This window comes from Leptosomus discolor, chromosome 9, assembly GCF_034619465.1.
Source record: "Leptosomus discolor isolate bLepDis1 chromosome 9, bLepDis1.hap2, whole genome shotgun sequence".
In the NCBI taxonomy this organism is placed as follows: Eukaryota; Metazoa; Chordata; class Aves; order Leptosomiformes; family Leptosomidae; genus Leptosomus; species Leptosomus discolor.
This window is the reverse complement of record NC_141399.1, coordinates 24,638,482-24,656,063: the sequence shown is the minus strand read 5'-3', so window position 1 is coordinate 24,656,063 and position 17,582 is coordinate 24,638,482. Positions and strand designations below refer to the sequence as shown.

At 38.7% G+C, this 17,582-nt stretch overlaps 1 protein-coding gene across 2 annotated transcripts in view; it reads left to right on the top strand.

Moving 5' to 3' along the window:
• WNK2 (WNK lysine deficient protein kinase 2) overlaps positions 1-17,582 on the top strand; it is a 114,088-nt gene that overhangs the window by 49,238 nt on the left and 47,268 nt on the right. For both annotated transcript variants that reach the window (XM_086469665.1, XM_086469664.1), the window contains exons 5-9: positions 5,650-5,738; positions 6,390-6,609; positions 9,370-9,658; positions 11,554-11,750; positions 14,457-14,609. In XM_086469665.1, the coding sequence (XP_086325791.1) occupies positions 5,650-5,738; positions 6,390-6,609; positions 9,370-9,658; positions 11,554-11,750; positions 14,457-14,609 (948 nt within the window). The remainder of the gene's footprint in view (positions 1-5,649; positions 5,739-6,389; positions 6,610-9,369; positions 9,659-11,553; positions 11,751-14,456; positions 14,610-17,582) is intronic.

Here is a 17,582-nt window from a genome sequence, read left to right as displayed (position 1 = left end):
ATGCTGTCACATATTTCAGCTTGTCAGTGAGAAATTTATTAATTTTTTTATGAAACTTATTTTTTGCACCAGAAATGTAAACACTGTTTCTAGTGTTTTAAATTGAGGGTCAATGTAATGTAAAAATGTGACTGCTGTGTCTAGTTTCCTGATGCTTTTATTTTAAAAATATAAAATAAAATAACTCACTTTTCCTGCCCTGGGCTCAGCATCATGGTGGCAGCCACTGGGGGTGCTAATAGCATCTAAAGGGGTTGGAATTGCTTACTAGTGATTGCATCAAGCAAGTGATTGCTTGCCTAGTGAAGGTACAATAACCACCTTATTCTTCAGACTGTGTCTAACCTTACGTTGCATTATGCTGGGCTGCATGTTCCTTCTGCTGCCCAGCATGGTCCGTGTATTCCTTTGCTTTTGCTATTATAATAATCTTTTTCAACTGCTTCTACTCTGTGTCCTAACACTGTCAAACTGTACAATAGGAGGTGAGATACATCTGAAGTCATACTGTTCAAGTCACACACATTGGCAGTCCTTATTAGTATAGAAAATAGAAACACTACCTTTCTGAGACATTACTATTTTGTTTTAAGATACTAAGCATTATGCATGTCTATAGTGTAAGATTATTATACTTACTTATTTCAGTGACCTTTTATTCTGCCTGACCGTATTCTCATGGCTTAATTGCTGCTTTAGTTTTCCACTCTTGTTTTCACACATGTGTGACTGTATGTATGCAATAGGACAGGGTAAAGTGACAGTCATTTGCCAAATGTAGAGGGGCTCAGTTCTTTGCCAGATGAGACATGCTTACTATGACTTGTCACCTCTCTCTGCCCTTTCAGCCTGAATTATGGAGTGTAAACATAAAAAGGGATGTGTAACAAATAGAAAATACATATTTTTCAAGCAACAGGTCCAAGCCATATTTACTGCAGTTAACTTTGAAGTGATTTCCTGGTCAGCATATTTGCTGTGCCCCTCATTCTGATGCCATAATCTCATTTTTCATGCATAACTTGATGGGTTTTCTTAGTCAGATTTTTTTGTGTTTAATCATTCTGCCAAGTGATTTGATGTAGACAATAGTGATGAAACATCAGAGTCTGTGACCTTTCCATGCGGCTCCAGTCCAATGTTTTCTTACTGATGCACTGCACAATGCGCAGCAGACCAGCTGTATCTGCCGGGGGTCTGTGGTGACCTTGTTGGATTTAGCAGCACAAACCTGCACTTTAAAACAACCTGTATGTTTATAGTGTTCTGTTTTGCATATTAAGTTTTCATATTGTTTCTCTTTAATAAATGTATTGAATGTTTTCTCAGCATTCACAGACTGTATTCTATGTTGCTCATAGAAATAGAATAAATACTATAGCTGTGGCACAGCAACAACAGACGATGTTATAAATGTCATTGCATTGACTTTTTGTGTGTTTTGGATATCTTCTTAGCTCTGCAGATAATCTTCTTAGATTAGCATTAGCATTAGGATTGAGTACAATTTTGGAGTGAAATAAGAGATGAGTTTATAATTGCACACAGTGATCTCACTGCTGAATGCTGTGGAACAAAATCTTGACAAAATTGAGAATTTTACCTTGACTTTATTGACTTCAGAGAGTTTGTGGTGGGGTGGAATTTCAGTTGGAAACATGGTTTCAGCCTTTTTGGAAGAAGGTTTTTCCCTTTTTCAGCATCTACATGAGTCTAGAGACTACCTTCATATAGAAGGTGGAGTTTTAGTCCAAAGTAGACTGTATGTAGACTAGGAGGGTGTCTTCTAGGTGCAAGGAAAGCCTTTAGAAAAATTACTGGTTAACGTGGGTCAGACTTAACGTTGACTTGGCTGGCATAGGCAGTGGCATAGGCGGTTGAATTTACTTTTGTTTACAAGAGAGCTGTACAGTTTTCAAACTGGCATGGATAATTCCTTAGCTAATATTCTTTGAATTTTGATGTCATGTTTCCTTGGGAATGCTCAGGAAAGACAGATGGCTTTTGTAGAAATGAAGGAGATGAGTCCTTTGATTGCAAATATAAACCTGCATTTTGCATAAACCCCCTTCATCTGAAGGTGTGTAAGCATCGGGGCACAGCGCTGTAGGGAGGGTTTGCAACATTGCAATGCGATGGAGATTTTAATGAAGAGTAGGAAGCAAAATCGTACTGTAGCATGTGGGCATTGAGAAAACACTGTCACAAAGCTGTTCTGTTCAGTACTTCACTGTGCATATTTTGTCCTTGTTTGGTTTAGTCATCTATTCATAGCTTAGCTGCTCAGTAGATTAACACAATAGATGTTCGGAGAGGAGTCAGTGTTCCTTCAAATGATGTTGAAAGTAAAATGGTGTTTGGAGGAGTTGCCTTTTTTTTTTTTTTGTGGAAGCAATTTGTAAGGTCAGAAGTTGGGGTCAGTCATTAGGGATCTGTCAAAAGGACCGTTTTCAGGCAAACGTAATTTCTAGATGCCCAGCATGTCCTGCTCTGCTCCGTCCCGATCATGTCAGCATTCAAATTTGAACCATGTAACTGAAGATTGTTTGTGAATTCTGGAAAAGAAAACTAAATTGAGAGATGCTGTGATATGTCTTACGCTATTTGTGTCTCGTGTTCAGTTTGTGTTAAGATACCCATGAAGTGCTCTGCAATTATAAAAAACAATTGGCAGGTTCCCTTCAGTGTGTGGATACATGAGCAACATATATTCTTCTAGATAGCTGAAAGCTCTTCAAGTAGTATGGAGAAAGTTGCCTCTACTGCTTTTGGGGGGGATTTTTGTGTCTGTTTTCAGGGGCCTTGGGTTTATTCTGTGGGTTTTTTTCCCAGTTAAGTTGATACCAATGAATGTTTGTGGGGTATTTTTCAGTAAACATTAAGCTATAGCAGATGATGGTCTTTATTTACCCGTTCTTCCTGATAAGTGTCACTAAGATGGAAATCAATGGTTTCCTATAGCAAATTGGAGTGTTTATAAATGTAGAGATTTGACCAGTTGCTTTCCATTGTGAATTACCAAAGATTTCTTCAAATTCCTTCCTGTCTGAGAACGCGATAGGCTCCTGTAGCTTTAGGGTGTATTAGGGTATAGAGGATTCATGCTAAAAGTGTCTTTTTATACTTCCTTAGGTTTTTTAATTTCTAATACAGGTATTGGAGCTCTTTTAAGAAACAATCTTGACATACTGATGTGTGCTTTTGCTTGTTTTGAGAAGGCCTGGGCTTTGGTAGCTAGGCACTCCCTATCATTTTGACACATTTTTCCAATATACAAAATTTGAACCCTCATCTCATAAGTAAGATTTAGGTTTGCTTAAGCAAATAATTCTTTTTACTGGGTCACAGACAGCCAGTGCATGTACTGATTATTTTGTTTTGTTCCCACAAGAATGTTTTTTTGTTGTGGGTTTTTTTTTTTTTGTTCTCAGCAGCTCTCTGCCTAGGCAAACCTGGGAAGCTTTTGTATTTGTCTTTGCATGACTATTCACTCATTTTTTTCAAAATTGATGACGTATGTATTTCACTCTTGAGTTTTAAGACAAAAAGGGAGTGGTTGACCTAAAATAAATAAATAAATCCAAGAGGATTTAAAGTGGAATCTGAGGCTTGAATGGCAACAGAATGTTTATAAAAAGATAAAAGTATAATCTGATGTGAGAATGTACAGAAATTCTCAGAGAGGTGCCAGTGTTCATTGAAATTCACCCACAATTTATTCAAGACTAAATTCAGTGAAGTACTTGCAGACACTTTCTGAAATAGACATTTTTCTTTTTCCTTACCCAAGGCAGCATTGGGTGAACCAGAAGTCCACTCTTCAGGCCTCCTTATCTGCTGCGTCATGATCCATTATTTACTGTTCTTTCAGGGTGAAACTTTAAAAGAATTTGAATGGAGTTAAATGTCCAAATCCCGTTCAGTTATGTGCTTAATCAGATTCTGGGTTTTTTATGTAAAGGAATCATGTTTCCTTTTTGTTCAGCTTATTGACTTCATTGGAAATACTTGAGTCCTTAAGTAATAGGGTCTAAGTGCAGAATCTGTTCCCAAATTAATTTTGTGAAATCTTCATCCATATACATCTTGTTTTAGTAGGTAGAGATGTTATGTGGTTTTAAAACAGAATAATTTTTTTTGTAATTTAAGCTGAACATCACAAATAAAAAGGGTAACTTCTTGCATTGCTGCTTGTGTCATCTATAGCTGAATGTATACATGAGAAGTATTCATGGAAAATCTTCTGAACTCAACAGAATGAGTTACCAGCGTTACGGATATTTGCTATCTGTTAGTTACTCCTATGTCGTTAGGCAAGGAGAGTGGTAGGGTGGCCTCACTGGAAATGACGGCTCGTCCTAATGGAACTTCCCTTCCTCCCTGTCTGCAACCTGGCATCAGGAGAAATTGTCAGCCTGGGCTTTGAAAAGGCACGGCTGCATGTCTGTGTTAACTGCCCAGGTGTTCCTGGTAATTATTTTTTTAGTATAGTTTGATTATGTGTAAAGAAAGATGACATAATATATAGCCTGTTATTTAGCCTGAGAACTGGCATGCTACTTCTCCTACAGTCTCTCTGTATATTGGTAAGATCTAAGTTATTTCAATTAAGAGGCTATATACCCTGAGGGGAATCATGCTGAGTTAAGATCTTGGCCCTGACATATTAGAAAGTAGGGAGAGGTGACCTATGACTGCCCTAGAAGTGTGTGTGTGTTTCTTTTAAATCTTCTCCATCTTCTTAAAACAACCCCACCTAACATGAAAGAAATCCAAACTGTTCTTGTTGCACCTACCTCAAGCCAGAGCCCCAGATTCTTCTTCTCTATTTTCTTCTGCAATGAACAGTTGGGTTTTCTCCTTGAAAGGACATGCTCACAGCTTAGCTGTTCCAAATCTAGAACTGAATGGTATTCCCAGCAAAAATGTTACCATTTGACAGAGATTTAGCATGATTTATAGGTTGATTTATAGGTTACACCTGCTCTGCCACTCACTCCCGATGAGATTCAACAATGTGCTGGGGAAATGCAAGAGCAACGCAGAGCTGTTGAGCATATTCTCCTGCTCCTCTGCTTGGTTTTGGAGTTGAGGTTTGGGTTTTTTAGGGGGCAAGGGTCTTGAAGAGTGTTTGGGACATAAAAAAGTAAAAGATTTGTGGGAAACAAGAGTATGGAATATTCCCAGCTATTTTTGACTCAATTCTTGAAACTGGCTATCTGAAGAAAAACATGATTATTTGTCTTTATTCACTGTGTGTTTTGAGAGTTAAGGCAAAAAGCATAAAAGGAATAATTTCAGAAAAGATGTATTTTGAAAATTTAAAATGGCTGTTTCTTGAATATTGACCTCAGAGTCCACAGGATATAAAGGTAAGGTTTGCAAAGTTAGTAAAGACAAAGGAGGGAGATTTGCCCTGTGTATTGCTGAGTTCATGTACAAACTAGTGTGCTAATTTTGAAGTGCAATGGTACTTAGAAATATGGTCACCCTAAATCTTGAATTCAGTTTTGCATTAAGACTAACAGCTTTAAAGCATTCATTACTCCAGTGGTTGAATTGACTGTAAAATGTAGGGAAAAAAGTCCTTAATTAAGAGATACAATGTAATTCTTTTTCCAATTAAATTATTTTTCTCTGTTCTTGTAGGGTATAAAGCCAGCAAGCTTTGAGAAAGTTACTGATCCTGAAATTAAGGAGATAATTGGAGAGTGCATTTGCAAAAATAAAGAAGAAAGGTTTGTTTGAAGTACTCAAGCGTTGTATTAAATAAATGTGTATGCAGCGATTTCAAAGCTATCCATAGAATCTCGCTCAGGAGGTTCTTCTTGCAGGTCAACCACAAATGCAACATGGTAGACTCACCACAAGCTGTTCTAGCAGATTCCATTGACTCATTAGCCTCTGGATATGGAGACAAATTGTGTCCACTTTCCAGCTTTGGTTTTAAAGCCTAATTTTCTTATACTGGCCTCTGATAGATGAGTGAATCTACTGTTCAGCACTTCATAACTTTCACAAATACAGTTTTTATTTTATTTACAGTCAGTTAAGGGACCTTAACTGACTACCTAGAGGAAGCCTCTTTTTTAGTACTCTTTGAGCTCAGATACTCAAGGAAAGCTGAGCAAAGCTATAATCTGCATTTCTGTACATGCTTATGGTGTATGAATATTGCTGAAGCTTTGTGAAATAGGAGGCATTGCTTTTTCAGCAGTCCTCAGTAACGCTGGAAATACTAGATCTTTTTGCTAGGAATATGAATTTGTTATGGCTGAACACCAAGCGTGCTGTAAATGTTCTAGCCTTTAACAGCAGTTTCTGGTCACGAACCTCTTTGAAATTGCTTAAGACTTGCCATATTTGAATATTCTTTATATCTATTGCAGATATGAAATTAAAGATTTATTAAGCCATGCCTTTTTTGCTGAAGATACTGGGGTAAGAGTGGAACTTGCAGAAGAAGACCATGGTAGGAAATCCTCTATTGCCTTAAGACTCTGGGTAGAAGATCCTAAGAAACTGAAAGGAAAACCCAAAGATAATGGAGCCATTGAGTTTACTTTTGATCTGGAGAAGGAAACTCCTGATGATGTTGCACAAGAAATGGTAAAATAAACTTCTCCTGACAAAAATGTATATATATAAAGTAGTGCGTAAATCTCAAAGGACAGCAGGAACGAGTCTGGTAAAGTAACTTCCACTTAAAACATTCCAGGTGTCTAGTTTAAGCAGTTTGCATTGATTTTTAGAATGAATGCTGCAAGAAAGGGGTAAAAAGGGAAGAACTAATAACTGAAAAATATTGTTTACCAAGTATGAAAACAGATGCTTGAAATGGCATTTCAAATAGCTTAGGGACTGTAGAAGTCTATTCTACTTTTATATTTTTAAAACTCTTTTGCCAATTTCTGTTAGCTGTTGAATGTCTTAAAAATTTGTTGGAAATCTGTTTGGTTTCAGACAGCAACTTGAAATAAATTAGAAGAGTTCAAAAGTTCAGTCACAAAATATTCTGCACTGAATTTTTCAAAACACTTCTTTCCGTCTTTTCTGTGAGTGGTACTAGGAGGAATGTAGATGAGGAAAGTCTGTGGTCAGCCACTCTATCACCAGCCATAAATAGGACACTAGATTCAAGCCATGCACAGAGTTAGGAATAAGCTTTGGATTTTTTAACTTGGTGAATTTCCGTATCTTCATAACTTGTGGGGTTTTGTTGTAAAAACGGTTTTGTGTTCCAGTTTCATTATATAGTCCTTGAACTCCTGTTTTAATGATATCTTTACTGCAGTTTAGGTTTTCTAATATCTTGGAGACAGAGTCAGTAAACACCAAGCCAAGGATCTGAATTTTCTTGTGCTTGCAGAAATGTTCCTATTATAATCTAAACCCTGACAGATTAACATCTAGTGATGTTGTTATCACTACTTCTGCTTAGGAGTCATTTTGGTAATGTTGCCTTACTATGCTTGGACTTGTCACCATGTACTCTAAATTTAGTGGGAGAAATTCAGGCTCCTCTGTCGTCTTGTCATTAGTTTGCAGTAGGTTCAATATTTTTTGAGCAATGTATTGTTACAGAACTAATTTCATTTAAAAGTTGCTCTGGTGGAGTTACTTGTATTTTGCATTTATATATTTATGGAAATATTTGGAATTTTGAAATCCAGATATTGTGGTGTATGTTGCTTGGCCCATAGTTGTGACATTGTGTTTTGAAGAGGAAATAGTTAATGTAAAAAGTATATTTAAGAGAATCACTCCCAAACCAGTGTGATACTATACCCTTGCCCAAATCATTCTAAAACCTGTTTTTTACTATAACATTAACAGTTACTTAAGTGACTGCATATGAAATACTTTCCAACTTAAGGCTGTTGCGGGAGGCAGACAAAGGGGGGCATTTATTCCTAAATGTCATTCTAGCCCTTATGAACTGTGGAACACCAAAGCTTTCATCACTTTGTGTTGCTTTATGTGCTGGAAAGAGAAGAATGCAGGAGACCTTTTGAGTATGGGGAGTTATTTATTCTTAGCGATAGGTTTTCAGTAGTCAGGCGTTCCAGCCTGTCCAAATGATGTGGGCAAAAGGAACTTGAAATGTTCTGGTGGGTTTGCAACCTGGAGTTACCTTTCACAACCAGTGGGTACTGTAAAATAGCATGTCTTTGTTAAACTTTAACCTTTTGCTATATAGAGATGTAGTAATAATTGTTTAAAAAAATTGTTAATGTAGCAGATTTTTGGTGCCTTCCTGTTAAGCTTTGTCATGAAAAATCTACTGGGCTCGTTAGTTAATACCGTACAAGGTTCTCTAGACCTCTTGTGGTTCTTCTCTTGAGTTACTCCCTTCTGTCGTTAGCATTTGCTGGATCATCGGTTCAGGAATGTCAGCAAGGTTTGAGGGCTTAGGCAGTGGAAAATACCCATATCCATCTGCAGCTGTATTTTAAGCTGCTTTGCACTTATTAATTTTAAACAGCAAAAACTTAAGCTGTAAAACTGTCTCATGTTTGGGCAAGAGCAAAGAAGGAAAACCTCTAGATTTCCTGCATGTATCTCAGTGCTTCCAAATCTTCAGAATATGCATGTTAAGAATGTAGGGAGAGCAGACATATCTCTGGTAGGTCATTATTGAACTAAAAATCATACCCTGTGCTGTAGGAGATTATGCAAACAAATAGCACAAAGATGAATTTCCATTTTATCTGTAGAGCAGTTGAATTCTGAGAAAGCCTGATCCCCTCTTGAGTTAAATGTGAACAGTCTGCATTTGACTCAATGATAGGCTTTTTCTTTATGAAGGTCAATCAATACTGACTGACTTTACCATTTAAAAGAAGTTAATTTGAGATGAAATTCTGTTAACGTCTTTTACTTCATGACTTGCTGTAAAGTCAAGCACAGCAATTTGGGTAACTGTACTGGAAAAGGAGTAGATTCTGATTTAGGGGTAGTATGGTTTACTCCATATTTACTCCAGTTGCATTGTTCAAAGAACATTTTTCAAAGACGCGTTTTTCCTCTTTTGACTAATCTGTTAGTCTTGTCAAAAAAAAAAAAAGGAACCCATCTGCAGTTAACATCCACTGAGGAGAAGAGAGCGAGGTTAACTGGTGAATAAATTGACTGATATATATTCAGGTCTTAGAAATTGTATGTTGCTGTTTTAAAATGCATTACAGATAGAATGTTTATTCAAAACAACTCCATCAAGCTTTTGAGTTCCTGCTCTTGTGAGGAATAATTATGTAATTCATGTTTTTTTCAAACTGATGTTTTCTCTGTTAGGAAGAGATTTGAGTAATACATGTGCATGCACATCTGTGCGCACATAATCTTGCTAAGTTTGTGCCTTCTCTGTAGATTGACTCTGGATTTTTTCATGAAAATGATCTCAAGATAGTTGCAAAGTCAATACGTGACAGAGTAGCGTTAATACTATGGAGAAGAGAGAGAATTTGGCCTAGGATGCAGTCAGAGGAACGTCGGGACTCTGAATGTCTGGAGAAGTTGAAGATGCCACATGCACAGCAGGTCCAGGTCACCTACCTTTCTAACACTGGTCACCATGTCCTGTCAGAGTCGGAGGAGCCCGAGGCGGACCAACATCCCTTTCAGCAAAACCTGCCCACCAGTGTCACGTCTGTTGCATGTAAGTCTCATGTTGGTTTTGAGTGCACATGGTGATGAATGGCCAAGGGTAAAAATCAACGTGAATCAGAGCTCAGCAGTGAGATGAGCTGCTGTGCATGTTTTTGCATATTTAATTTAAAGATGTATTATCTTTAACAAAGAGACAGCTGATGCTTTAATTCAGGTATTGTATAAATTGCTATACAGAGGTCTGCTTTGAATATGAAAATAACCAAGCATGCTTCTACAAGAAAACAACCTTTACAAGATAGAAGGAATGGCCATATTTGCATAACACTCAGAATAATGAACTGTTTACCGTTTTTTTTTCTGAAGCCAAATTGATCTCATTTCAATTTTTTGGATCATATACTTATTTGATGCTAATTCCTTTGAGAAACACCATAATTATGACTCTTTTTTGTTTCCAGTGGTACAGTGAGGCTACTTGTGCTTCCCATGGTTCTGTTGGACATGAGTTGGCAGAATCTTATGCTAAATATAACCCCCCACTTTATTTCCTCCTTAACTTTTAACCAATATTTGGTATTATTTGACAATTCACTGTCAGATGTCTTTGAACATTTTTGTAGTGATGTTAGGCCTAAGACCTCTGTAAATTACTGTTCTACCAATTCATATAATAATATGAGGTCAAATGTAAAAATGTAAATTAATAACTTAATGTGTGTAATGTGTGTTGTTCTATAAAAATCTGAGACTGACTCACAGCTTTTACTTCAGCACTGTACTGTCACTCTTTTTTTCTTTTTTGTCTTTTTCTTTTTCCTTTGAGGTCTTAAGTAATCATTTCTAATAAAATGAAAGTTTGTATGTGGCAGAAATTCCTGCCTTATAGAGTAGGGCCATGTTGACTCTTTTGAGAAATTAGTTGAATAAATATAAAGGCGAGTTTAATTTTGAAAAAAAAAAAAAAGCAGCAAACCAACCAGTCAGGAGAATAGTTTCTGAGTACTAAGGAGAAATGTCATCTATGGTGCTATTAAAAAATAATTTGTTATTTATAAGCCAAATAAATAAAACCTTATTTGGAATATGGAAAAAAGATGGAAAGTGTTGGAACAAGAAATGGCATTTAAACTTAGCTGTAATTTAAGCTATTATTTTGTAACTGTGTTACAGTTTTCTTTCAGTTTTGAATTTTAAATCTCTGTTACAATCTGTTTGTCTATTGGATACTTACAGCTACAGTCTTGATTGCCTCATTTTATTTCTCAATGAAGAAAACAGTAGCCCAGAAGAACTGGGCTCCTCTACTTTACAGGCTTCAAAAGTCAGGAAAAGACATTTTTAAATCACTAATACTCAATAGCACAGTTTTGTTTCTATTGGACAAAAGATACGATGCTTGCCCAGTACTCCTAAATCACTGCAAACCTGCAAATTTTTTGGTTATCTGTTCTTCATCTTGAGGTATTGTTATATACTCAAGCAGGGTAGGATTTGCTGAACTAATAAAGCATACAATATAAAGGATTTTGTCATTTTCAATGCTACTAATAAAAAAAGGTCAGTGCATCCCTGGGAGACCTGACTCTAAAAGACTCCGTGGCCTGCTATGAACATTACAGTTGGGTTTTTCTTTCCTTTCATCCTATAAAATCTATAAACATCTGCAATTCTTAATGTAAACCTTACACCTTTTAAAGGAAATATCAATGTGCCTAAAATATAATCTTGCACAGAAATCCGTGGGGAAGGTTTTTGGCTTGAGAGAAGCAGTATGTGCCTTTTGTAGAAAATAACATTTGTTTTGTAGAATTTATTTATATAATGGAAAGGGCTAGGGTAGCAAAAATGCTAATTGTATAAACCACTGTTGACCTTGCTCTAAAATAATTACATGAATGTTTGGAGTTGTTGAGCTTTTAATAAAAAATGTTGTTCTTTCAGCCGATGGCACATTTGACAGTGGCCAGGGGTCCACTGTTTATTCAGACTCCCAAAGCAGCCAGCAAAGTGTCATCTACTCGTCTCTGCCTGATCCAGTACCTCCTGCTATCCAACGGGTGTATAGCCCTCCTCTGAGCGAGGGCCAGGCTGTGCCCCATAATCTTCAGCAGCTGGGGCACTACCAGCAGCCCTCAGGAGTAAGTCTAAAGCTTTTCAAAATATTTTTTTATCCTAGATGATACTTAATGGCTCATTTATACTCTTGTTTTCAATAGGTATGGATTCCAGGGCTTGCTTTGTGTATTCCTCACTACCCACTATCCATGGTGACTTGCTTAATAATACATTTGTAGTTGATCTGAAATGTACACTTCGTTAGGTGGTGTATGGCTAGCTGTATTTGCCATTCTGAAGAAATGCTTCAGACAGCTGTCATTGTCAGGAAAAGAGCTTCTTATTAATCCATTGTTGCTGAACTGCATTAGTAGCTTTGCAAGGATTAGTTTTAAACTCATGTGTGTAGCTGAGAACTGTTGTGTTTGGTTTTGTTCACTGTCAGTGTAGCCACACGTCATAGTTCCTTCATTTGTTCGAGAGCCCCTTGGGTCTGATGTTCCTTCCAATTGTGACAAAGGTCACACATCCAGTCACTGCCTTTCTGGCTCTGGGTTTGGATTTGATCTTGCACAGAGTCAGCGGTGTACATCCATGAGTCACAATCCAAAATCAGGCTCCGGTAGAGCACAGTCAGACATTCACACTTGCTCCTGTTTTTGTGCTGTTACGACCTTGACCAAAAGCAATTGATGGAACTACTGGTGTAAGAGCACACACATGCAAGCGAACATAAATCTTCAGGTGTTTCCAGTGAGAGGCACAGCATGAGCACATTACATCCTTCTGAAGCTGTGGCAGAGTTTCAGTTCTAGCCTGCACCCATCGCATGACAGACAATGCTCATGCTGCTTTTTGCTGCCATAGCGACACCGTCATGGCTTTGACTCCAAACACAATGTCCCTTCCCCAAGAACTGGGAGAGGAAAACAGGCATCTGCAGACTAGACAAGAGGCAGCAGGTGCATCGCCTTAGGTGGCACTGCTGACCTCCGCAAACTCTATGGAGCTGATGTTTCCTCAGCAGTCTTGTCAGATGTGCCTAGCCTGTTTGTTTCAGTCTTGCCAAGATCAAAACATGTCAGAAGTCTTGATACCTATTGAAATTGCTCACTCCCCAGGTAGCCACAACCCCCAGAAAACTCAGTGTCTCAACTTCTTCCCTAAATAAGCAGGCCATGTGGCAGAAGTTTAGACCTGCCTCTGTTACATGAATCTAATTAGCCAAAAGACCAGTTCTTCTCCCATGAGATCTGCAAGAGTTGCAGAAAACATTATGCCTTCTCAATCCTCTGATGGTGTAGAAGCCAACGTGCCTGGATGGTCCCAGCCCTTTGGTAAAGTGTGCGCTGGCAAAACACCGCTGGCGGAGAGCGAGCTGGTGACTGCAGCTACCCCAAGTGGTAGAAGCAACCTGCCTAGTAAAAATGACAGTAATGATGTGGTAGGTTAATTTTTTTTGTTTCATCCTGTTTGACTTAAGAGAAGAAAAAATAAACCCCAGGACCGATGACCAATGTTTTTTCCTGCTTGATCCAGATTTACCCTGCGTACTTGGGAAGTGCATCATTTTCCCTTGTTTTACCTTATATTTTCCAAAATGCCGGCAAGAAATTATGAACTGTATTTTGTGAATGCATTGAAACATGACTCTGTTTACCTGAAGGAAAAAAATTAATCCTTGGCATCTGTAGCCAGCTCCCTCCACTGTGGAAACCACCTTTCCTATGTGCATACGTCTCCTGGGATGCATCCTTCCTCATTTCTTGTTCTCCTGAAGCACTAACTTAACTCAGATCTGACACTAAAAAAGGCACATCTTGAGCAGATTTTTTATTAAGTTGAGCTGTGCAGCGCACTCTTTTAGAGCAGACTTATTCTTTTTATAGTAATTTTAGCCTAAATGCGTTACTTTTTGAATGATTGAGGGTTTGGAAAGATAATAATCTTTATTCATGAGCAAAATTTCTCATAGCTTTTTATTTTCTGATGGGGTTTCCATATTTTTTTTCTTCCTGTGATAACTTAGGCAAAGAGGTCCAAGGTTTGAAAATCTCAACAAACACAGGAAACAAAAGTCTAGCTCAAAACCTTCCATTTTCCAAGAAAAAAAAAAATCACTGTATTTGTCTGAAAGATTATTTACCAAGATAACAAACACATAACTGGAGCTGTAGTAGGGGGTGTTTTTTTTAGGCTTATGAGCCTTCTGTCTGACATACTGTTTATTTTTAATTCATCTACTTTGTTTGAGCTGAAGTTTTAGAGAACTGCTGTTGTTACAAACTTACCTGAGTTTCTTTTAATTATTTTTGTTTTCACTTCCACTGTGGTTTTAATTTGTGTCTCACTTCATTATTCATTTTTTTGGCACCCATTTCAAGTAAATTACCTGCTTTTTTTGGAAGATAAAGATTCTTAATGAAATTGTAAAAATCTTTGTGAAGATAAATTTCTGTTTCACCCAGTTAATGGCTTGTGGTGGCTGTTGGTGTATTCTTAGTCACTGTGTATGTGCTTTCAGTGGTTTTACTGGTCTGTATGTCTGCTTCCAGAAAGAAATGCAGTGCAGTTTGGTTATTTTATTTGGAATTTGCTGACATTTTTCCATGTTTTTAGATTAATTAACTTTCCATGCCTTGCAGATAATTTTTCATATTTTTCCCACCTCTGTTTTGAACCAAGTACCAAGTAGCCTATTTACTTGCAGTTATATTCTTGAGGAACAGTTGCAGAGGCTCGTAATGTGAGGGTTGCTCTTCTCTAAAGCAGTGCTCTCCCTCCTGCAGCCTGGCCTCCCCTCTGTTCCGGCTGCACCTGCCGTGGTGTCCCAGCGGCCCCACCACTACCAGGAGCCAACAATGACGTTCCCCGTCGTGCAGCCCACCACTGTCGCCTCCCTGCAGCTGGGGCAGCCGCAGCCGGTGCTGGCCAGCCAGCAGGTGAGGGCTTGGCTGCTGCCGAAAAGCGCTTTTCTCATCCTGTTCCTTACCTGTGCACTGCTCCAGCCCATACCTGTAGCAAGTTTGAGGTGCTTGAAACCATTGAACTGCCACCCGAGAGACTTAGGGATGGGGCAAAGGGTGTTGGGTGTAAGGGATGGAAGAGTAATGGGCTTGAGGACAGTCGTGTGATACCTTGGAACGTCCCGATGTAGTTTAAGACTTCTTTTCCATTGTGGCTTAACAGCATCAGCTTGAAGCCTTGCATTGATTTCAGTGTACTACCTTGGTCCTTAAAACTCAAATTGTTTTTATTAATTTTACATTATTATTTGGCACCTGCTTTATAAAAGGTTAGAAAGAGGCTCTGTTGCCTGGTGTCAGTTGTCTTAGAATTCTCAGCAATGCTGTTTTTTGAGTTGTGCATGTGTGTTAAATATAGTTCAGTATAAGTATCCAGCCAGTAGCTTTATCTTCTAAGAGAAGAGTCTGTCTCTCTTGGAATTGTCTCCAAATAGTAATTGTGCATTTTGAATTATTAAATTCCCCCCAAAATCTGTATTCCTTAAAGGAATTTACAAAACAGCTCTCGAGCAGCCGAGGGGCAGCTGCGAAGGCTGCAGTTACCTCCTTGTGCAGAAGTGGGTCAGCCTGAGAGGACCGACTGCAGCCACAGATCTGCACAATGTGGGAACTCATGGCTCATTTTTGTGATTCTACAAAAAGCTTGGCTTCCTTCTGTAGAAACTGCTGACAGGGCTGGGGAGTGCCTGTATACTTCATGTATCATACCTCTCCAAACCTTTTAGTTACCAACATTTATCTCACAGGTTGCCTTTTTTTTTTTAACATCGCCTGTTCCTCTGAAAGCATCAGTATAGGAACAATGTAGTTTGGTCTCCTTGAAAAACATGCTTAAGTGAAGTTTTGTCATATATCAGGGTTTTTTTCTAATGGGTAGGGATATTCTTGTGGTTCTCTCACCCAACAATTTTACTTATGCAAATTTAGGATGTCACCAGTTACATAGGTGTCTCTAGTGGCCTCTGGAGCTTTATGCTGACAGTTCAGAATCTGTTGTTTATTTTCCCCTTGAGTAAATACTGGTTTGGAATAGGGTATTTCCCCAATTTGCTCAATTTCTTTCACATGCCCTTTCCTCACAGTGTTGCTGTCACTTGAAATAATTCTATCACTGATAGTAAAAGAATTTAATAACTAGTCTGTTTTTCTTTTCTAATCTTGCTAGGAAGCCAAATAAAAGTCTTGACTTTTTACAGTATTATTATTATTATTACAGAAATAGGTAAAATTATGAAGTTTGTGTAGAACTTCCTGAGCACCTCTGTGCCTCAGAGACAGAAGTAGGTCTGGTGTTCCCAGAGTCTCCAGGCATGATGCCACGAGCAGTGGAGATCTGCAGCCTTTTGTATGTGAATGGGAGGGCAGGTCAGCAAAGAATGGGAAATCAGGGTGAGAAAATTCATCTGCCTGGCAGAATGAAATGTCTTGATCTTGTATGAATGTACACTGATGGCTCAGACACATGGGATCAATGTTGCATCTCCTAATTTATTTTTCATTTTCCAATTTGGCTATCTGTACATTTTTAATGTTAGTGTTCTAATGAGGCAAAGTTAACATAATTCATTGGGATATTTCCCCATCCCTATGCTTCATGCAATTCACAGACGTTTTGTAAAACACAAGCGGAATTTGAAATGGAGGCTTTAGGAAGCTGCTTAGTTCCATGAGTGCAATTTTTCCGCTTTTAACACAGCATGCTCTCGCATAGAAGGTGGGTTGAACAGCCTGTGTCAGTGTCCTCAGTTATCTGTGGGCAGCCTGTCTGAGCTGCAGATTAACCCAGTCAGGCATGCAGAGATACCTGAGCTGGCTTTGGGTGCTGGCAAGGTTTCTTAGCTCTAGCCCAGCACTGTGTGCGTGTGGCTGTTCTGCCCCTAAGGTTGGGCTGAGGCCAGCAGGAGTTTCCTGTGTTGCAGAGCTCAGGCTGTGGGATGAGTGGGGTCCCCCGATGCCTCAGGTGGGCTTCATCTCAGCTGGTTTGCTCTGTCTCATGATCAGTGCCAGGCCAGCTCCTGCTAAGCCGCTTGTTTGCATCGATGTTGCTGTTCCGTTGAGTTTGGGATTTTAATTGGGTGGACACCCTGCTTTCCTAAAGCCTGGAATGGCAGGAGCTGCAATGCAGAGCCATGTCATTGTTTTCTTCTTTCATGTGGCAAGATGAATACACAGGCAGGGCTAATAGATGCTGCAGGAGCTGAGCTGGTGCAGAGTTCTTCAGTGCCATCTCCAGCATGTCTTGCACTGCTTGTGGCATTCAGTGCATTCAGCCCCAGACACTCGATACCAGTCACCAAATACTCCTTTGTTCACTGATCCTGTACTGGAAACTTCCCAGTTGTGGTTGAATTTTAGCTATCTAAGGGTGGACAGAATCTTGCTTCCTTGATACATCTTCTACAGTTTTATTGTATTAGTACCTGAAAATCACTTGAAGAATCCTGCCACTAAAAAGTGTGGAGCAAAATATTACGATACTGCTTTACAGTGGAAGTGATGAAGATGAAAAATTATAATGCTTGGCTATTCATTTTAAAGTTACCCTTTGACTGTCGAGCATGGCGTTAGGTTCAATGTGCTGCAGGGCCCAGGGGAAGCAATTAATCCTGTGGTCCCAGGTAGGTCAGTCCAGAGCCAACTTGGTGCCTCAGTGCCATGCTTCTGAAACAGATTTTTTAAAAAAATTTTTTTTTTTTTTTAAATACTTACAGTATTAATTAGGGGAGCTGAAGGAGATACTGGTAGCATGGAAAATGTGAAAGTTTGTTACTGATTATTTTCAGATTTAATGCAGCTTTTAATTTCTGTTCTGCTGTATAAAATCTGACAGGCCAGTGGAGCACTGTTTTCCCTGGAAGGGTAAAACTGCTTTTTTGGCTGCCACGTTGT